The following is a 22642-nucleotide window of genomic DNA, read 5'->3' on the forward strand; positions in this document are numbered from 1 at the left end:
TCACTTTACAGAATGACGAAGCATTCCTTCGTACTCCTAATGTATTGCACTTACAATAACGTTGACCAATCCTTCTGTCCTCAATGAGTACATTCATCGTTTTTTTAATTCATTTCTGTGAACTGGGTTTGAAACCTTTTCTGCCTCTTGCTGGCAAAAGTCATAAATTATTCTAATCAAGTTAATTTATATGTCTTTAAAGAAATTGTTAACTTAAAGCAAATAAAATGTCCTTTTTGTTTAAAGATAAAACCTCTGGTCAATAACAAAGCACAGCAAAAAGGAAAAGTTGAAATCCTGTTGGCTGAATCAAAAAATATTTCTATAGCATGCTTAAATTCTAACCACCATATTAACAAAATATATTTTTGAAAACCAATTCAAAACAAAAATATTGTTCCTTTTGAGCCAAAGAAGGGGCAAATGATTACAGCAAATAACATGCAAAATAGAGATTTAATGAAACAATATACCCAAAACATCTGCACTGAACATTCAGTACATTTATTGGTACCAGTATTTGTAATATGATACTGGGCCTCACTTCAGTCACAAATACTCGTATCATTGGGTGAGTTATGTTGCTAAGATGCAAAGGATGCAGAGAAGATTTACGAGGATGTTGCCGGGACTTGAGGGCCTGGGTTACAGGGAGCCGCTGGGCAGGCTAGAACTTTATTCCTGGAGTGCAAGAGGCTGAGTAGTGATCTTATAGAAATGTATAAAATTATAACAGACATAAACAGGGTGAATGCACAGAGTCTTTCTCCCAGGGTAAGAAAATCAAGAAGTAGAGGGCATAGGTTTAAGGTGAGATGGGATTTAACAGGAAGCTAAGGTGCTACTTTTTCACACAGTGAGTGGTGGGTACATGGCATGAGATGCCAGAGGAAGTAGTTGAGGCAGATATAATAACAACATTTCAAAGATATTTGGACGTGCATGGAGTAACTCAGCAGATCAGGCTGCATCCCTGGAGAACATGGATAGATGTTGTTTCACGTCGGAACCCTTCTTCAGACTTAGGCTAGGTTTGAAGGGATAAGGGCCAAATGCAGGCAAATGGGACTAGGTTAGAAGGGTAGTTTTAGTTGGCATGGCCAAAGGGCCTGATTCCACTCTGTATGCCACAATGAATTTACATGGGATTTTGAGAAAGAGTTTGCAACAAAATTAAATTAATCATCTTTGTATCAACATGAATAAATAAAGTAACAGATTAGTAACGAGGAAATTAAATCAGCTAGATTGAATTCTAGCAAAGCACAAGAACCTCAAGGAGATGGATTCACAATGTTTCAGATCTCAAGGAGCTGCAGTATCTGCATAGACATGTCAGTTATTTGTTAGCTATTTAAAAATGCTTAAAATGTTATAATGTATAAAAGTTCACTTGCAACATTTTGCTAATGTGAAATTTGATTTATGTTAAAATGCAAAAGTTTAAAACTCTGCATGCTTATGCATTTGTGTCAAAACAGAGATTTGGACCCTTGCCTGACCATAGACTAATGCGAAGATCGAGAGTATTCAGTATTCAGTATTTCTTTAATATCATTTTCACTGAGTACTCGCATACACAGAGGAAACGAAGAAACGTTGCACGAGTATCCCAAATATGTACCTGCAATATAACAGCATAGTAAATCATTTGTTCAGTATATCAAATTCAAATACAACATGCATAATTCAGTCCCTTTTCCAGTATTCACTTACCGAAACAGACCTCCAAATCTGTTAATTCTGAGGTTCACCAGGCGGTATATTGAAAGCTGTAGACCACGTGAAATTCTCCAAGTAATGCTAAATCTGTTGTCTACACAGACATTTGTGCTGAACTTTATTCCTACAATTACAGTAAATCCATCAATTGTGTCGCATTCCCAGCTGCTTTTCCCATGAATATTTTTAGTTATACTTCAGTAAAAACTCTGAAGATTTCATGAAGCTCCTCGCACATACCATCTGGCTATAATTGATAATTCGTCACTAATTTGCAAATGATGCCAAGATAAACTTACAGAAATTATTACGTATTTATAACATAATTTTCTTAAACCTAGATTGGATTTGAATACAATGTAAAATGAAACACATCATTATTAGCCCACATGGTTGTGAGTGCAAGTGTGCCCAAATGAACTTTAGGCCAGTGCTGATCAATATGGTAGCCAATATGGCAAATTGTGAATCCAGATGTGGCAAATCTAAATCTGATCAGTGATTTAAGATCAGTAATAGTCATAATTGCATTAATGAAACCTTTTGTACATTGATTAGTAAAATATTTAAACAAATAGCAGTCCTTGTTTGTCTCTTTTCACCAATTGGATTGCTTTATTATTGTAAGATGGCAAATATTCCGTGCAGTGCATATGCCACAACATTTAAATTAATATTAGAGTATATGGCTGAAGCCACACTTGTGGTTTGTCGATAGTTTTATTGTTTTTTTAATGTTTTAACCAAAATTAAGTTTTACTTTTTAGAAAGGGAATTTAAAAATATCAAACAGCGGAGATATGAGGAAACAGCTTTAACATGCCAGCTGTGTTTCTCGTGGGATCTCTGTCGTAATCATTATAAACAGAAGCCATATTTTAATGCAGTATTTGCATGTAGAACAGATAATTCCCAATAATATAACTTATCTTTATTGCATGCTGATTTGCATCCCCAACACAGTCCGCCACCAGCTTGCAATTGATCCTTTCCAACATGGTGCAAAGAATATTTGAAAAATTATACCTTGTAGAAATTCTTCACCTTTAAACTAAATATTATTCAGCTTGGACTTTTAACAACCTCTTAATTTTACAAAGCACTTCAAATGTAACAAATTGGTTCTCATATATAGTCAGTCACATTTTTGGATATAAATATTGGGTAAGAAGTGTGCAGCTTTATCTTTTTGGAAAAGGTGTTCCTATGTTGCTCATAACTAGGATTGGGTGGCACAGTGGTACAGCTTGTAGAGCTGCTGCCTCATAGCCCCAGAGACCCGGGTTCGATCCTGACCTCGAGTGCTGTCTTTGTGGAGTTTGCACGTTCTCACTGTAACTGTATGGGTTTCCTCCAACTTCTCTGGTTTCCATCCATGTGTCAAAGATGTGCAGGTTTGTAGGTTAATTGGCCTCTGTAAATTGCCCCTAGGGTGTAGGAAGTGTGTATGAACAAGTGTATGAATAGGTGATCGATGTTCTAATAATAATAATAATAATAATACATTTTATTTATGGGCGCCTTTCAAGAGTCTCAAGGACACCTTACAAAAATTTAGCAGGTAGAGGAAAAACATGTAAGGGGAATGAAATAAATAGTAGATACATGACTAGTACACAAAGTAAATACAGAATTCAATACAAAACACAGTATGAGGCAATTAATGCACAGATGAGAAGGAACGGCACGTGGGGCTAAGGATAGGCAGAGGTGAAGAGATGGGTCTTGAGGCGGGACTGGAAGATGGTGAGGGACACAGAATCGCGGATCAGTTGTGGGACGGAGTTCCAGAGCCTGGGAGCTGCCCTGGAGAAGGCTCTGTCCCCAAAACTGCGGAGGTTGGACTTGTGGATGGAGAGGAGACCAGCTGATGTGGATCTGAGGGACCGTGAGGGTTGGTAGGGGGAGAGGAGGTCAGTGAGATATGGGGGGGCCAGATGGTGGAGGGCTTTGTAGGTGAGGATCAGGATTTTGTAGGTGATCCGGTGGGAGATGGGAAGCCAGTGAAGAGGACTGGAGTGATGTGATGCCAGGATTTGGTGTGGGTGATGAGTCGGGCGGCTGCGTTCTGGACCAGTTGGAGTCGGTTGATGTAGGTGGAGCTGATGCCAAGGAGAAATGAGTTGCAATAGTCCAGTCGGGAGGAGATGAAGGCATGGATGAGTCTTTCAGCAGCGGGCGGTGTGAGAGAGGGTCTGAGTTTGGCGATATTGCGGAGATGAAAGAAGGACGTTTTAATGACATGGCGGATATGAGGCTCAAGGGAGAGGGTGGAATCAAAGATCACGCCAAGGTTGCGGGCCTGGGGAGATGGGGAGATGGGGAGACAGTGGTGCCGTCGATGGTGAGAGTGGGGTTATTGATTTTGTTGAGTGTGGCTTTGGAGCCTATGAGGAGGAATTCTGTCTTATCGCTGTTGAGTTTGAGGAAATTATGTTGCATCCAGGTTTTTATAGCTGACAAACAGGAGTTGATATGGGAGAAGGGGGGGGGGTTGTGGGGGGATTTGGTGCCAAGGTAGATTTGGGTGTAATCAGCGTAACAGTGGAAGTCCAGATTGAAGTGGTGGAGTATCTGACCAAGGGGGAGGATGTAGATGATGAAGAGGAGGGGGCTGAGTACGGAGCCTTGGGGAATGCCTTGAGTGACTGTGGCTGTAGCAGAGGTGTGGTTGTGGAGAGAGATAAAGTGGGATCTGTTGGAAAGGTAGGAACAGAGCCAGCTGAGTGCAGAGCCTTCAATGCCGAGGTCTTTGAGTCTGGTGAGCAGGATGTTATGGTTCACTGTATCGAAGGCTGCGCTCAGGTCGAGGAGGATGAGGATGTTGAGGGAACCAGTGTGAGCAGAGGTGAGGAGGTCGTTGAGGACTTTGAGGAGAGCAGTTTCTGTGCTATGGAGGGGGCGAAAGCCAGATTGGAGGGGTTCAAGTAGGTTATACGCAAGGAGGTGGGAATGAAGTTGCGACGCAACGATACGCTCCAGGGTTTTTGAAAGAAAGGGGAGGTTTGAGATTGGATGGTAGTTAATGAGAGAGGAGGGATCAATACCAGGTTTCTTTAAGATTGGTGTAACAGCAGCAGTTTTGAAAGCGGAGGGGACAATTCCTTGGGACAATGAGGAGTTGAAGAGATTAGTGAGGTAGGGGCAGAGAACGGGGTGGCAGGCCTTCAACAGGGGAGTGGGGAGAGGGTCGAGGGAGCAGGTAGTGGGTTTGGAAGAGCTGATGAGTTTGGAGATTTCAATAGGGTGACCAGGTCAAACTGGGAGATGAAGCAGTGTGGAGGAGGGGTAAGGAGGTCAGTGGAGATGTTGAAAGGAGGGGCCTTGGTAGGTGGTGGAGTAGATGCTGGGGAGTCAGGTACAGGGGATAAAGATTGATAGATGGTGCTGATTTTATCAGCGAAAAAGTGGAGGAATGAGTTGCAGAGATCCGGAGTAGAGGTAGGGAGAGTGTTGGCTCGAGGCTTGAGTAGGTTGCCCACTGTGGAGAAGAGGGTTCTGTGGTTTAGGCAGGGATCGGTGAATATGGAGGAGAGGTAGGCAGATTTTGCAGCAATGAGAGCATCTTTGTAGTCAGTGAGGTGGAGTTCTGACTCAGTGGAGCGAATGGTCTGTTTCCATGACGTATCTCTAAACTAGGCTAAGCACGAACTAGAATTACTTAGAGCTAATTGCAGCATTAATCACCAACCAGGTAAGATGGAAATGGTTGCAAACCACAATTCCAACCATAAAGTGCCAGGGTCCATATTACTATGCATGATATTTGTCCAGAATGTAACTTGGGAATATGGACAGTCGTGCCATTACTGAGATTATCTATGGAAGGGGCAGGGATTCTGTCTTTTAGAGAATATTGTTATTTCAATAATGAAACAGATCTATAAAGTGTTGGACCAAGTGGCCTATTCATCTTCTGCACAACTGCATGTTTTCACCTACCTGCCCACAGGTCCAATTAGACCGAGGTAGAATCATGATCTAAAGCTTTTTCAAAATTGCTTTTTCAGAAAAAATTTTAATTACTCTGGGGAACAGGGACATTAAGTATCTGTTTTTTAACAAAAAAATTAATAAATCAAGTAGAATATTTTGTAAAGGATTGGTCCTTTTAATACCATGGATTTTTAATCATCTTCTAAGTTGGTTCTGGCTATATATAGTGCACAAATGCAAACGTTCTGTGAGAAATAGGGGACAGAGAGTTAATTAAACCTCAAGGCAATAACCAATACAGTACATTTAATGAACTCAAAAGTTTGCCCCCATTCCAGAATGAAGCTTACATGTTCCATCATTATAGTTAGTACAAGCACTTGGTCCCTTTCAGGAAAGGTACAGCATTGCTTTCACAATGCTAAATTAAGTTCTTCAAACACATAACTGTGTCAGGGATTTATGCCATCTCCCATTTAAGCTGATCACATTATGATAAGTTACCTCCTAATTACAGCTGAAAATAGAAGAGTAATTGCCTTTAAAATATGTTCACATTTTAGTAGATGAGATGCTGTGGGTATTTACATTCTCTGGTACCTTGCCCATAAGGATACTGATGCCATTTATAATTGTACTGCTACACTGTCTGAAATCACACATTTTTGATAATTTAATAATAACAGCCTGCCTTTTTTTCCAAGCAAACAGAAACAAAAATTATCAGATTTTTAGTTAAAATATGATCCTTGTGGTTTTGACAAAAGTGTAACTAATCATTGCTCCAGAAAGGGTTAAAATTCTCCTGGCAGCTCAATCTCACAGTGTAGCAGATGCCTGTAATACATAGCTATGGCCATGGTATTAACAGCAGCTGTTCGACTAGAGGCCATCCACATTAACATTTAGGGGCAGCAATAAACAAAATAACTGTCAAGCCTCTTTTACAAGTGCCAACCTTATGTAGATCAAAAGGTTAAAAATCGCAAAATAAAACCTGTGTAAAAATTAAGTTGGCAGCAATAAGCCTCAAAATGATACATTACAATAAAGCCAGGGATATATGCCAAACATTCAAAATAGTTCAATGGTGCACCATCTTCCAGAGGTGCCAAAACACAGATGAAATTGTGATCTGCCGTTAATTGCAGTTTGCAGTAACATTGGATGTAGGGGAATGAGAAGAGTAAAGGTACTTGTGCCTTAGGGGAGGGTCATGAATTAATAATTGCCATGTGCCGGATGAGCCCTGTCATAGGACCAGAAATGAGGAAGTTGCCTCGCAGAGGGCTATCAATCACTCACTGACCATAACTTCCAGTAATTAGTGTATTTTATGGTCACTTGCTTCAGTGGCTCGGAAGCACATATGCTCCAGTTGTGGCTAAACTTTGCTGAAGTAATATTCCAGAATGATTTATCTGCATGCTGCACTGGGATGGAACCCTATACTAGTTGCAGCTTAGAGCTCAGCTTCATGCGAACAATAATAAGTGTTAGTTTAGATACATACAATTTAGAGGTTGAGACCTCTGTTCTATTAGGCTCAGCTGCAATCTCAATTTATACAGTTATACTACATGAGAAGCATTTTTCTTATTCCGAATAAAATACTGAATGGCATCTGGTGAAGGAAGAGATGGTAGATATACTTTTAATTACAGTGCAAAAGCATTTGCTTTTTAGAGTAGCTGCATAGTTAATTCAATCACAAAGTCATTTTAATTGCACAAAAGGTATCTCTAAGGTTATTAGACACATTTCTTCCCGGCTATGTTAAGGCAGTAGTGAAACAGTTCCTTGTGTGATTGCAGACAGAAAGTAGATATGTCACTTTGTTTTTACTTGCACTTGTACTGATTGACAGTGTGAAGATTCCACAGGTTATCATCCAATAACTGATGTACATTAAAAATTGATGCCACTGTCACAACCTTTTAAAGGCTCTGCTGTTAAGTGCTATGCAGCAGTGAACTAGCTGCTAAATGTTAAATTAAATTCTTATGAATTCTTGTCCTTCCCTTGTAAATCCTTATAATTGAAGCACCACTTCAAGTTGGCTCTGCATTTTCTAGGCTATGCCATGACCTTTTATTCTCAGCGTAATATCAAAAGCATCTTGTTTTCACTTCAGAGAAATTGAAGCATTTAAATCCATTCGAATTTTGCCACTCTTTCAGAAGATAAGGGAATTTATTCATGATTAATTAACACATCTCTCTTCTGAACTATTAAATATGATATGTTTGCTTGCCTGAGAGTTGAACAAATTATTTAAATACTTATTTTCATTGGACTGATATATATACATGGAACATATATATTACTATATTAAAATCTACAATAGTTATTGAGGTGGGTTATATTTGACATAAATATTAAATTGGAAATTTTACTCAAAGCTTAGATTGTTGACTTTGATGATGGAATAATATTATCTGGTCTAGTTATCAGTGCACTTTTCCTACTGGAGCCGAGACATTTTTGAAACGGTGATCTTTATAGATTACCTTCACATTGCTGTACCTGAACTTAATTATTACTTAGAAAGTTTGTAATGAAAGTATTCAATGTCCCAGTACTAGCAACATTGTTTGTACGAACACAATAAATTACAATTTTAAAAAATTAACATCTAGGTTATTTTTACTATTATTCTTTTTTTGAAATAGCTTGTGGCTATTTCATAAAAGTTTTCAATATTGATGTCATTTGCAAATTTTGTTCTTCAGATAATTGTATATCTTCTGTTATGTTGCCAATTTAAAAATATTACTATTCCACAATAACACACTAATTATCAAGTTACATTGTGGAGCCAGACATCAGAACCAAGCTTAATTTTATGTAATACTTGCAAAACTCCTATGTCAATGTTCATCGTCTGGAATACATGTGTGTTGCTGATCTGTTAACCTGTGCTGTGCCTTTAAGGCCACAGCTCTGTGAATTGGTGAGGTCAATTAAAGAGCAGTTGTAAATTGCAGGCCTCAGGTTAATAACTGCTTTTCTTTTTATAGATTGTTTTACATCTGTAACAAAGTGTGATGGCTCGAGTGTGACAGATGTACACTAGATGCTCAACTTTTATTTGCCATCACAACCAATATATTTTTATTAAATGTTATCATTCATGTTTGTCGGCAAATGCACAATGCAAATCAAGGTCCCACAAATAATTGAGAGTAATTGATTTTTTTTTTTTTTTTTGTTGAGGGTTAAAAGATAGTCAGGACATTGGAGGATCTCCTTCAGAGAGTGATGCCTGAGAAACAGCGGATAAAATTAAGTTTTATTATTTCATCCAAAATGCTATTTTCCTGGCTGTTTAATGATTTATTCAAATCTTGGAATAAGATTGAATTTTTTTTTATTATCATTGGTCTAGTTTACTTAGAATAACTGATAATGTATTGTATGTTTATTTTTCTGTTGGTTCATTTACTGTGCCCATAAAGCTGTAGCAAGTACATTTTTATTGTTCTGGTTCGTGTCCAGTGCATTTGACAAATAAACACTCTTGACACACCCTTGTTTCTTGAAGGATTGTAATGTAGGAGTGAAAATGAGCTCAGGTTGACACCGTAATTCCTGACGTCATTTGGAAAAATCTTTCAGTGGCCTTCCTCATAGTAGTTAGAAGCTCAGAGCAATTACAAGTCCATCTGCTCCATATCTGTGGCTCAAAAATGAATGAAATTGATTGTAAATGAATGTTGGGTATTTCATTTTCATTTTTACAAATTGGTTTCCTATGGCGTTGTATCGTTGTGGTCTCAGTGTATCAGTGTTGGGAAGTAGTAGATACCTAGATGAAGACACTTGAAATTAACTTTAATGTTATACGTATATATTTAATATACTTACAGCATAATTTCATTAATCTACAGATACAATGGAAATTGCTCTTTTTAACTTATTGTACTGTACTTGCATGCACCTGAATGTGTTGGGTTGCATTGCCTCTACTTAAATGCATGTATAATTACATTGCGATAGTTTAACATGGCAATTTCCATTATAAAACTAGATGCAAGAACTAATGATGTGAAGAGTTGATCAGTAGTACACATTAATACAAGATTGCATGTATACAGCATTGTGGGTATTCAATGGTGTACAATGTACCCAGTTTGCAAGCCAGCAGAATAGCCTGCAACACTCTTTTAGCTTTGGACATGAAAAATTGACGAAATGGAGCTCAAAAGACCTTTCCTCCTGAAAGAGGTGTTTTCAGGAGAATAAATCAAATACACCTCTTATATATTTGTCGTAGCTGGAAAAACAGAAACATTAACAAAACCCTGGGATTAATTTAAGTGTCTTTGTAGTAAATTCAGTAATCTCAGACGAAAATATTTGATTTTGGATGGTTGATGCACATAACGAGAAGGAAATAAAGATTGGTGAAACATTTTATCAGGCTTTTAGAACTTTTCTAGAGCACCTTGTACAATATCTTGAGAATATGCCTTGGGGGAAGCTTTTAAAGCTGATTAATAGGTTCTTGATTACTAAGGTTCGTCAAAAGTTACGGGTAGAACGAAGAATGGGGTTGAGAGGGAAAACTAGATCAGCAATGATAGATTGATGGAATAAATCAATGGGCTGAATGGCCTAATTCTGTTCCTATGTCTTATAGTCTTACAGTGCCCTCCATAATGTTTGGGACAAAAACCCATCATTTATTTATTTGCTTCTGTACTCCACAATTTGAGATTTGTAATAGAAAAAATCACATGAGCTTAGTGCACATTGTCAGATTTTATTATAGGGTATTTTTATACATTTTGGTTTCACCATGTAGAAATTACAGCTGTGTTTATACATAGTACCCTAATTTCAGGGCACCATAATGTTTGGGACACATGGTTTCGCAGGTTTTTGTAATTGCTCAGGTGTTTAAATGCCTCCTTAATGCAGGTATAAGAGAGCTCTCAGCACCTAGTCGTTCCTCCAGTCTTCCCATCACCTTTGGAAACATTTATTGCGGTTTATCTACATGAGAACCAAAGTTATGCCAAGGAAAGTCAAAAAAGCCATTATGAGACTAAGAAACAAGAATAAAACTGTTAGAGACATCAGCCAAACCTGAGGCTTACCAAAATCAGCTGTTTGGAACAGCATTAAGAAGAACGAGAGCACTGGTGAGCTTACTAATCGCAAAGGGACTGGCATGCCAAGGAAGACCTCCACAGCTGATGACAGAGGAATTCTCTCTATAATAAAGAAAATTCCCCAAACACCTGTCCGACAGATCAGAAACGCTCTTCAGGAGTCAGGTGTGGATTTGTCAATGACCACTGTCCGCAGAAGACTTCATGAACAGAAATACAGAGGCTACACTGCAAGATGCAAACCACTGGTTATCCGCAAAAATAGGATGGCCAGCTTACTGTTTGCCAAGAAGTACTTTAAAGATCAACCACAGTTCTGGAAAAAGGTCTTGTGGACAGATGAGATGAAGATAAACATGTCAGAGTGGTGGCAAGAGCAAAGCATGGAGGAGAGCAGGAACTGCCCATGATCCAAAGCATGCCACCTCATTTGTGAAACACGGTGGTGGGGGTGTTATGGCCTGGGCATGTATGGCTGCTGAAGGTACTGGCTCACTTATCGTCATTGATGATACAACTGCTGATGATAGTATCTTAATGAATTCTGAGTGTATCGACACATCCTATCTGTTCTAGTTCAAACAAATGCCTCAAAACTCATTGGCCGGCGTATCATTTTACAGCAAGACAGTGATCCCAAATGTACTGCTAAAGCAACAAAGAAGTTTTTCAAAGCTAAAAATTCTTGAGTGGCCTTCAATCACCCAATCTGAACCCAATTGAGAATGCCTTTTATATGCTGAAGAGAAAACTGAAGGGGATGAGCCCCCAAAACAAGCATTAACTAAAGATAGCTGCAATACTGGCCTGGCAGAGCATTACCAGAGAAGACACCCAGCAACTAGTGATGTCCATGAATCACAGACGTCAAGCAGTCATTGAATTCAATGGATATGCAACAAAACACTAAACATGACTGCTTTCATTTACATGACATTGCTGTTTCCCAAACATTATGATGCCCTGAAATGGGGGGGACTATGTAGAAACAATGCTGTAATTTCTACATGGTGAAACAGAAATGTATAAAAATGGCCTTTATTAAAATCTGACAATGTGCACTTTAACCACATGTGATTTTTTTTCTATTACAAATCTCAAATTGTGGATTACAGAGGCCAATAAATAAACAATGGTTCCTTGTCCCAAACATTATGGAGGGCACTATGTTGTGATTTCAGAGTGACCCATGCAGTGCAAGTCCGTCCTGAGAGATGTAAAAGCTACAAAAAATGTATAAACATGTTTCTGCCTTGATAATCCAGTGACAATGTACGGGTTTGAATTTCCAGAATTGCCAAACATTATTGACCACACTTTAGTCGACTAATTTGTTTAAATTTAACATGGAGTGTTTTCATCCACAACATTTAAAAAAACGTCACTCATTTCTTATTACTTGTACAGTATATTCAGCAATAAGGTTTTTTTTTTCCTGAAGCAATTCTTCCCATTTCCTATAATGCACTCCAGTTAGCTATTCACATTCCAGAAAATGGTATGTAGCATCCTATAATTTAATAATATTATAGGATGCCTTTTCTTTACCCAAAAACGGATAAAAGAAGCATTGTTCCGATGAAGCACTGGAAACAAAATGTATTCATGTGTCTGTGAAAGCTGTGATTTGGACTCAGAAGCGGAACGGTGGTTGATAATTTTCATCAGGGCCGCATCCTTCTGGAGATACAGTCTCTTTCAACCCCTGGTGATACTGAAACAGGGAAAATTAAGAAGGACATTAGAGCTTCATTAAATCTGAAGCACATTTAGTACAGTGAAATATCTGCAGGCTATTTCTTAGAAGATTACACACTATCCTCTGTGTTCTCTTTTAAAATAGATCAGTATAAGAATTTATCCATGATTAAAATTAAATCCAATATTAGACCTGTGCATAAATGACTTTTTAAAACATTAACATTTTGGAAGCTTTTTTTAAAATTACAATTGTGAATTGCTAATTTGATTTGTTTTTTAATGCTCAAACTCAAGCTCTTGTTTTACATTGAGGCTCTGCCCCACATGCAGATCCATAACTAGACAAATATTATTTCCTTTTGCAGCTTGCTCTTGGGAGGTTTCCATATCCTCAGGTAAGATTGTTCATTACTGGCTTTTGCCACCATGACATTCATCCCTATGTATGAAGGTGCAAGAGAGCAATCTTGAAAGTTTGTGCCACATAAAAATAAAGCTACAATGTTAAATTGAAATGTGCTGTCTTTCCAGTGTTTTGGGAACCATTTTGCCCCTTTTTCTCTCCTCCCAGCCCCCTTTTCCCTTTCCCCAGGCCGTTATCTGTGTAGAATTAACAGCCTCTGGCTTGTCTGATTTAAAGTGTTGTCGGCCTACATGCTTTGAGCATCCATTAGCTGTTATTATTATGCTAATATGAATTATATTACATTATACAAATATATGCATGGTTAGATTATGTCTATGTGTTACAAACATGGTTATTGAATAATCAAATCCAATTTGCAGCTTTTACTAATATTTTCTTTTTGTCACCCCTTCCCCAAAGTTAAAAAATAATGACATTAATACCAATTCTTGTGCCCGTTGCAAAGGATTGCCGAGGATTGCGAAGGATGCACATTATACAGCTTCTCAACTGATTGTAGCAAGTGTGCATACTAACCAAGTGTTTGATTGATTATATATTTCATGTATGATGTACTAGATCTACTGGTGCAAGTATAAGAAATCTTGCTCCCTTTTCCCCCAAAAAAAGGAAAGCGGCAAAAAATGACTGACTTCGCTTAGACTGTGAAAGCACGCGGGTTAATAAATTACATTGGAATGACCCGAAGTAAAAATAACTTCTGTGCAAATAGTGCCCCTGGTATTGTAAAGCTTTGAATGTTTTCACACCCCATTAATTTATTACTTCTCTTTCTTCATCTTTAAATTTCATTTTTTTTAAATTCAGACTCCCTGCTGCAATAGTGATTTTCATCTTGTTGTTAATTTTCCCTGCTCCATATGGAGCTCCAGACATTTCACCTGGAGGCTGTACTAGATTTTGCTGTAGTGATCGCACTTCCGGAGGCCAAACTGTCAGTTAAGGTTCCTGGTGCATCTGTCTGCACCAGGCATTTTTTTTTGTTGGCACTGAGAGTGTGAATAACAAATTGGATGCACCTGAGATTTGGATGATTAGTGTGTTTGTGTATCAGTGCTATGTATGTACTCCTTGTAAGCAGATAGCTCTGGGGGGTCTAAATAGCCGCCATAGGTGGAACTGTACTCAAACCTTACAGTTTGGCTTCCCCGGATACACTGTAAACATCCCTCACATTAAGAGGCTTGGAATATTTCATCCTGCTTTGTCATTGATTAGAAAAGAGTCTTTAATTTCATTTCACCCCATGTTGTGATTAATTTGCATTCTTTGTCAGAAGTTAATGAAGTTTTTTACGGTTCACACTGAAAATCCTTGAAGACATCTTATTTGATCTTCTGTTTATACAACCGCCGGCAGATGCTGTTTTGATTGATAGCACACTTTCATTCTCCAAGTTATTTTAAGCAACTGCTCTGTTTTGAATACAATATATAACTTGTGTTTTCCTGTTTTCATGTCAATAGGAATAAAATAACTGGAATTTGTGTTTAAAAACTGACATCAGCCTCTGGGAGGTTTTTCCCCTCTGTTACTACTTAACAATGTTTTTGGTCTTTATGTGATCTTAATTTAATGAAAAGTAGAAGTTTGCTGAATAGATGTCAAGTACTAATTGGAGTCAATGCAGGACAATTCCTGAAGCAGCAAGTACCATTTCTTTCTTTTCTTTTGTGCAAAATCCATATTATTGACACCATTTGCCTTGGACAACCTATCATCAAGAATTAAAATGCTTGGCTGACTTAGAAGCTGCACTTACAAATGTTAAAACACACTTTAAATTGATACCTTCAAGAATTTAAAATGAATCTTTATTTAAGTATTTACTTCAGGATGAATGAATTGCACATTTAATTATAATTTTTGCTTAACTAATTTATTGCATTACAATATTGACAAATAGCATGAATATTTAAATGCAGATGCATTTCACAAGAGAAGCTGATTAATCCAGGTGCAGTTATAGAGCATTAGAATGTTACAGACCCTACAGTTTATTTAAAACATACAAACCCTGCCAATTGCAGCTTGTCTGTAAACATATATCCTACCAAAATGGTTAATATTACACAAAGGAACCACAAAGTTTCGAAAATAATTTCTGAGAAATATATCGTTTAAATTTTATAGTACTAATATAAAGGCTGGGAACTGAGGCACAAAGGATTAACAATTTAATGCCATTCCAATAAATTCTAGAAAACCTCACTAATTCACTGCTTTTCAAAATCAGGAAACTTTTGTGAGTTTCACTGCACATCAAAAATGCATTATGTCCTTTTATACTTAAAATTATCAGTTGAAATAAAAGAAGATGAATCAAGAATTAAAGTCTAATTTTGTTTCTTGAGGATCATAATTTCTAGGCTATATAATTGCTTATCTATGGGCCCAGAATCACTCGATTAATTGCCATGTAAATAGCAGCAGATTTCTAGATATCCCGATTTGCCTTATTTAAGTCCTTGAAGCATCGTCCAACATTGAACTCCATTCATAAACTCTTTGGAGTCAGATGACAAATGAAAATGAAGTGTGACACCAACAAATTTAATCCATTTCCCACTGTAAAATTCATGTGGAGCTGAAAATTGTATTTACTTTCTTTGAGAGGCAAACACTTGAGATAACAGAGGTGCATAACATTTTATTTACAGATCAAATAATTGTGCACATCAGACAGGATGTAAAACAGAAACTCAAATCTTAGTTTGAATTAATCTTGGGCTTTCTTGGGAACTGTGATACTGATGGTAGTCACCCAACAAAACAAGATTTTTGTTTTGGTTCGTATTATCTACTTGAAGTGAAAGAACTGTTTTTTAATTATTGTACCAAGAGTGCATTTTGTCCAATAATCAGTACTCCTGACATAAATGGTTTTAATTTGTGAGGCACATGCAACTGCAGAATTAATAGGCACTGATTGAATTTCTATAATATAAACAGATGAAATAATTAGCTCTATTAATTACTTTGCCTTGCTCTATACAATGTTGAGATGTTCTGTGCTAGTATATGAAGTTTGGGTCATCTTCCTCATCAACCACAGTAACACATAGTTATGTAGGGCCAAATGTTCACACTGTTTTCAGCCACAATGCTAATTGCACTAGCATGACTTGGAACGGGGCTGTGACATTTGCTGCTTCCCTCACCTTTTTAAAAATAAAGTCTAGATTCCAGGGAGGATGCAAGTGATTGGCTTTTGAACCGGATCACCAGTCATTTCATTTCATTATTTTTAGTGGCTTTGAAATTGGGCTACAGCTGATAATAGGACCTATTAGTAACAGAACTTACCTTGCTCTAGCGTTTGATAAAATAATGCATTCAACATATAAACTCTTTTCCACATTAACTGAAATGTTTAATGAAGAGGACACAGAGTGCAGGAGTAACTCAGCGGATCAGGTAGTTTCTCTGGAGAACGTGGATAGGTAATGTTTTGGGTCAGAACCCTTCTCCAGACTTCATACCCCTCTTCCTGCATAGATATGTATTTTTTGAGGTATCCTAGTCTGTAAAGTTGTTCGGGTTTGTCGGGGCTAATGAGATGCTAAGGAAGAATGAGCCAGAGAAATCAAAACAGTTCAAAAAGCCTTTGATCGCAATGAAGTTTAGATGCACAGAGGAAGAGAAGCATTTACAATGACACAGAGACAGGAGAAAGTTCAGAAGGATATCCCTTTCTCTTGTTAGCTTGTATGAAAGCAGAGCATTAGATCCATTGTTAGAGGAGTAGCTAAGTAAACACACTAACCTAGTGCTAATATTGCAACTGAAACAAAATATGTTGTGTTAATGATTTTTGTTTGACACTATGGAGGAGAAAGTGTAGTTCAACCAATTTTTGACTACACCCTTGGGTGATTTCTGAATGGAAATGCCCACTTTGTTGCTTCATTTGATTTAATATTCTGAATGAAGAAACAGATGAGGTTTAGAACTGTAAATTCCAAATTAATTTATTTAGGTTTGCTTTGCATTTAATTTTTCCACAGATTTCTTTTTAAAAGGGTTTTTTTTTACCATTGAGTTATTTTGTGTCATGTATGTTTCATCCCAAGAGAGCTCTGCAGCATATTGATGTTTTCAGTCCATACAAGTCTATAGTTAACTAATCAGTGTCTGGATGCACTTATTTGACATGATTAAAGGACACTTGAGAGCATTTCTACAGAAGTACTGGCAGATACTCCAAACCTCCTTTGCATAGTTTTAATGGACAACCATTTTGAACCGATTTGGCTTTTTCTCCTGAACTAGCAGTAAATAACACAGTTAGTTTTATCTAGTGAAATAAGTTCATAGTAATTGTGAATACAAATCATTTTCTAAGGATGATTTGTATTTTCTATGGCTTATTCTTTCGCTATCTTTCAATCCATCGAGTGCTTCCACATTCTGCATTCTACAACAGAGAAAACAGCATAAGTTACCGGCACTCGGGATGTTGTTCAGACTCCCTTTTTAATTTATATTTTTCCTTTAGATAAAACCATTACTCTTCCTGCATTTTCTCCTGTACCCTTCATGCCCCTTCACGTCCCACCCTTTTAACTTGCTGACCCAGATGGGTGTATGTTGTAAAGTGAACTGTGAAGCCCATCCTCCAGCCTGCAATTCTTTAAAGCTTTGGGCCACCTTTGCAATAGGATTTTAACCCATGAATTGTGAGTATGTCAGCATAACTACAGTATTTTGTACCTGGGGCAAACCATTTTTTAATTTTAGTTCGGATGCTCTTAAGGGACAGGAAACATTTAAAATACCTGAGTCATGCTTAACAAGTGGTCCTATTCCTGAAATATATAAATATTCACGACAACCAATTCTAAAATCTTTATTTCCAATTCAGATTTCACTTCTTTGTCATCTTTCCTATGTTTTTTAATTATTTACAATTTCTATCGGAGCTGCAATTTATCAGTGGCAGCTGGTACCTGTAGAACTGTTGCCACAGACCCGGGTTCCATCCTAACCTCTGGTGCTGTCTGTGTGGAGTCTGGCATCTTTTCCCTGTGACCATGTGGATTTCCTCTGGGTACTCCAGTTTCCTCCCACATCCATGTGCGGGTTTGTAAGTTAATTGGCCACTGCAAAATTGCTCAGTGTGTAGGGACTGGATGCATAAATTGGATAACATATAATTAGTGTGAATGAGTGAATAATGGTCAGCATGGACTCGGTGGGCCAAAGGGCCTGTTTCTGTGCTATATCTCTAAACTAAACTAAATCATAAAGAAGGTTGTTGTGTTCAACAAAAATTGATTGAATTAATTCTGGTCTGCCAATGATAATAATAGCATTCATTTAGAGAAGCTAATTTGCATTGACCCAACCAAGTTAATTGACCATTGTATTTATTATGTTTTATTCACCACTTTCGTCCTTTCACTTCACATGGATTTCTTAAGGTTTTTGGACAGCACACTGCAAACATATGTCAATTTTCTTTGCTCACCCTCTGAAACCACATATTTCCTCTTGGGCCATGGCCTTGATTTCAGATTGGATCCAGGAAGTGCAGGTCACAACAAAATAACATAGCACTGTAAATAAGGCAAATAATTGAAATAAGTTATCTGATCAATGATTGGGAGAAAATAAGTTACCAGAAACAGGTTTTCAACTAAATTTCCCTAATAGAAAATAAAGCTCACTATAGTGCACAACATTGGCGCAGCTGGTAGGGATGCTGTCTCACAATACCAGAGACCCGGGTTCAATCCTGATCTCGTGTGCTATATGTGTGGAGTTTGCATGTTTTCCCTGTGACTGGAGTTTCCTCTGGGTGCTCTGGTCCCTCCCCCCCCCCCCCCCCTAACATCCCAAAGATGTACGTGTTTATAAGTTAATTGGTTTCTGTAAATTGTCCCTAGTTTGTAAAGAATGGATAAGTCTAGGATAACACAGAACTAGTATAAATGGGTGATCAATGATCAGCGTGGAGTCAATGAGCCGAAAGACCTGTTTCCATGCTGTATCTTTCAATTAATCAATCAAAATAAGGCAGGGATCAAAAATAAAGCAACCATGATGTTTTTTATTTGGCATTAATCCCTGCATCTTGTGTTAGACCTCTGCTTCCCATCAATCTGGAGCACATATTTTACCCTTGCTGCTCCGTGATCAAACAACCTGAATTGGTCTTTTTCATCTGATTCTCCTTTGCACAATGAGATGGAAACCAAGTAAGATCGACCGGATTAATTTGTAAAATTGAATCTATTTCATAGATTTAAAGTGAGCAGGGCAAAGTTTAAGGGAGATATGTGGAGCAATTATTTTAGACAGGGTGGTGAGTGCCTACAATGCACTGCTGGTGGTTGAAGCAGATACATTAGTGGGATTTAAAAGACATTTGGATAGGCATGTGGATATGCAGAGAATGGAGGGCTATGGGTTATGTATAGGTAGATATGGAATGGTCTTGGCATTGTATGTTACACATACAAAGAGCCTGTATGACTCTATGTTCCATGTCATATTTCCTGAGTGCTAGTCTAGCTCAAGAATGGTACAGATTTGCAAAGCACCATTTTAATCATATTTAAAATTATTTTGTTTATTTTTCTACAAAACCTCCTTCGGATGTACTGTGATATTTAACTGCTAATATGTTAAAATCTTACATATAGCCAATAATGAAAGTGCACTTTAATATCTGCTCTTTCAGCAAACAGCCAGATAACAGTTTGAAAAGCACTGAATTTTCACTAGGTGATAAAAATATTAGAGATAAAAATTTGTCAACTGATATGGGAAGGCCTGACCTGGGTCACTAGTAAATCTCTTTGAGAAGAGCTTTAGGGCAAGTCATAATTCCAGTGTGGAAGTGAGAGATGAAGGCTATAGCTGGCTTCTTCTGTAAGTTACGTTTCACGTAGGTGAATCTATTTTACTACTCTGATTGTGCTCTTGATAATCATGTAAAAGGAAACGGTGGAAAGTCTGCATCGCCACTTTCCATCAAAAAGCATTGCCATGGCAACCGAAATAGAAAATATCTGATAGTGAATGTCATCTTTTTTTCTTCCTTCTCCTTAACCAGAGGCTTTGATTAAATGGTGAAACGCCACGGGAAAACTGGCAAGGTGCTCAATCCGCAGACACTATTCATTGAAAACAAGATGAATGATTAAAAAATCAAAACTGCAAACACTGGAATTGTGTGAAAATGTTGGAAATATACAGTTGGCCCATCAGCAATTGCAGGGAGAAATGATGTGTTATCATTTTAGAGCGAAAAATGTTTTTATCATGTCTGTTGGCTGTCTGATAAAATGACTCCATAAAAACATCAGCCCATCTTCTCACATGATGCTGACTGACTCCTTGCAGAGGATGATAGTTCATAATTGATCATTAGTTTTTTATATTCACATGTCTAGTCTATTACCACAGAATCATTGTTCATATTTCCATACTGTTGCTTACAATAAATAATCAAAAAATACACAGGTGATTTTAACTTCTTTCCAGTTGAAATCAGATGGCTTTGGAGAAATTTATGCCCACAGTGGTCATGACACACTTTGAGATGCTGAAAGAGCTTGGTGCTATATAACTACATTTTCTGTTAATACTCTATTATGTACATGGTAAATAAAAGAAAAATAATAATTAATTTACTTTTTGTGGTTTTAAAGCGACCTTAAAGACATGTATATGAATTTATATTTATAGATATTAAGTTATGTGATATTTTAATACTATACTGTGTATTCCATACACAGAATAGTATTTTTAGTTCTGATTATCATTTTTGCACTTAAACTGACAGGTACTAAGACCTGGCGAAGTTCTGAATGATGTGGTAGGTTTATCCAAATGCGGCTTTGCTTTTTTAATGCTATCAACAAGCTTCCTGTATTGTCCCTCTGCTGCCATCTTTGTTTTCAGTGACCAAGTGTGATGCTCTGGGCACTTCTGAATATTTGCTCCTTATCTGCCTGTTGTCTTGGGTTGCTCATTTGACAGAAGACATTGAAATTAGTGGGGGAATTAATGATATCAAGGGATTCAGTTGGAAAGACTGAATAACAAAATGGGTCAAATTATTATGGGAATACTCAGGAATACAGATTTTGGTAATGAGAGATTAAATAATTTTACTAACTTTAGAGAAAACATGAAAATATCACTTTAATAAAAAAGTGATATTTTGGCAAAGTTAAATGTGGTGCACTCATTGTGCTCTTTATTTTCTGGGTATAGGTTTAGTCACCAACACAAATAGAAAAATACTTTAACCAAATTGGAAATTTGAATTTGAACCTAATTCACCCACTATATCTGTAAAATGAACAGGTTACTTAAATACTTACTCAACAAGGATAAATTAAAACTCGAGTGCAATATTGGCACATCCATCACACACAGGTTTAAAAATAACTTGAACTGCTCCATTAACTCCATCCAAGTCAGTATATAAAGTGTGATCATTCTTAAGGGCTTGGAGATGTGATTTCTGTGACACTCAATTTTGCATGTACTAACAGGTGCAAATTAAACTGTCTTTCTAAACATAACTAATTATTTTCATGTTTAAGAATGTTATAAACTGAAACAATCCTGTTTAATTTCAACTCTTTTGTCCCACTGCAGAAAGGCTTACAAAATTCTGAAGCAGGAGTGTGTATCAAATTGTTTTATTTCCTGGAAATGAGATTGTTTTGAGGAAGAAATCATAAAAGGGTTATGATTGTTTGCCAATCCATACATTTGCTAATTCTGTATTTTAATTTAACATGAGCCCAAAAGTTTAGAACAAAATTAGCATTGTAATTGCTATCACTTTATCAGAGGTTGTGCCTTGTTAGGATCTGAACAACTGCATCACTTGCCCTGCATTCACGCATGCAATAAATGAAGTTCTACCTCAATAGCTTAATCAGTTCTTAATCAGAGTGCTAAAGTGATGATGGTTAGCTGAAACAATACTTTTATAAAATAAAACTATTGTATGTAATTTCCAAGAAATTTAACACATTCATGTTTCATGTGTATCCTGCTTTGTTGTTATGGGAGATTTCAACATGCAGGTAGACTGGGAAAATCAGGTTGGTACTGGACCCCAAGAAAGGGACTCTGAAGAGTGCCTTCGTGATGGATTCTTAGAGCAGCTTGTATTGGAACCTACCAGGGAGAAGGCAATTCTGGATTTAGTGTTATATAATGAACCGGAGTTGATAAAGGAACTTGAGGTTATTGAGCCATTAGGAGTTAGTGACCATAATATGATCAGGTTTAATCTACAATTGGAGAGGAAGAAGGGTAGATCGGAGGTGTCAGTGTTACAGTTGAATAAAGGGGACTATGGGGCCATGAGGGAGGAGCTGGCCAAGGTTGACTGAAAAGAAACCCTAGCAGGGATGACAGTGGAACAACAATTGCAGGTATTTCTAGGAATAATACAGAAGGTGCACGATTAGTTCATTCCTAGGAGGAAGAAAGATTCCAAGGGGAGTAAGGGGCGACTGTGGCTGACAAGGGACGTCAGGGACAGTATAAAAATAAAAGAGAAGAACTACAACGTAGCAAAGATGAGCGGGAAGCAAGATGATTGGGTAATGTTTAAAGAGCAACAGAAGATAACTAAAAAGACAATACGGGGATAAAAGATGAGGTACGAAGGTAAGCTGGCCAAGAATATAAAGGAGGATAGGAAAAGCTTCTTTAGGTATGTGAAGAGGAAAAAAATAGTTAAGACCAAAGCTGGACCCTTGAA

The 22642-nt window shown here is 37.4% G+C and overlaps 1 protein-coding gene and 1 long non-coding RNA gene across 7 annotated transcripts in view; one reads left to right on the forward strand and one right to left on the reverse strand.

Annotated features, from left to right (window-relative positions):
• map2k5 (mitogen-activated protein kinase kinase 5) overlaps nucleotides 1–22642 on the forward strand; it is a 220197-nt gene that overhangs the window by 145270 nt on the left and 52285 nt on the right. For 3 of the 4 annotated variants that reach the window (XM_055661426.1, XM_055661428.1, XM_055661429.1), the window contains 2 exons: nucleotides 12842–12871; nucleotides 20696–20728. In XM_055661426.1, the coding sequence (XP_055517401.1) occupies nucleotides 12842–12871; nucleotides 20696–20728 (63 nt within the window). The remainder of the gene's footprint in view (nucleotides 1–12841; nucleotides 12872–20695; nucleotides 20729–22642) is intronic. The other variant, XM_055661427.1, reaches the window with a different exon arrangement.
• Nucleotides 8697–22642, reverse strand: part of LOC129712740 (uncharacterized) — a 118061-nt gene continuing 104115 nt past the window's right edge. For 2 of the 3 annotated variants that reach the window (XR_008726120.1, XR_008726121.1), the window contains 2 exons: nucleotides 18374–18461; nucleotides 8697–12489 (listed from right to left, as the gene is read on the reverse strand). This is a non-coding gene — a long non-coding RNA (uncharacterized LOC129712740). Of the gene's footprint in view, nucleotides 12490–16335; nucleotides 16466–18373; nucleotides 18462–22642 lie in introns of those variants that run through there. The other variant, XR_008726122.1, reaches the window with a different exon arrangement.

This window comes from Leucoraja erinacea, chromosome 33 (genome assembly GCF_028641065.1).
Source record: "Leucoraja erinacea ecotype New England chromosome 33, Leri_hhj_1, whole genome shotgun sequence".
Taxonomy (NCBI): Eukaryota; Metazoa; Chordata; class Chondrichthyes; order Rajiformes; family Rajidae; genus Leucoraja; species Leucoraja erinaceus.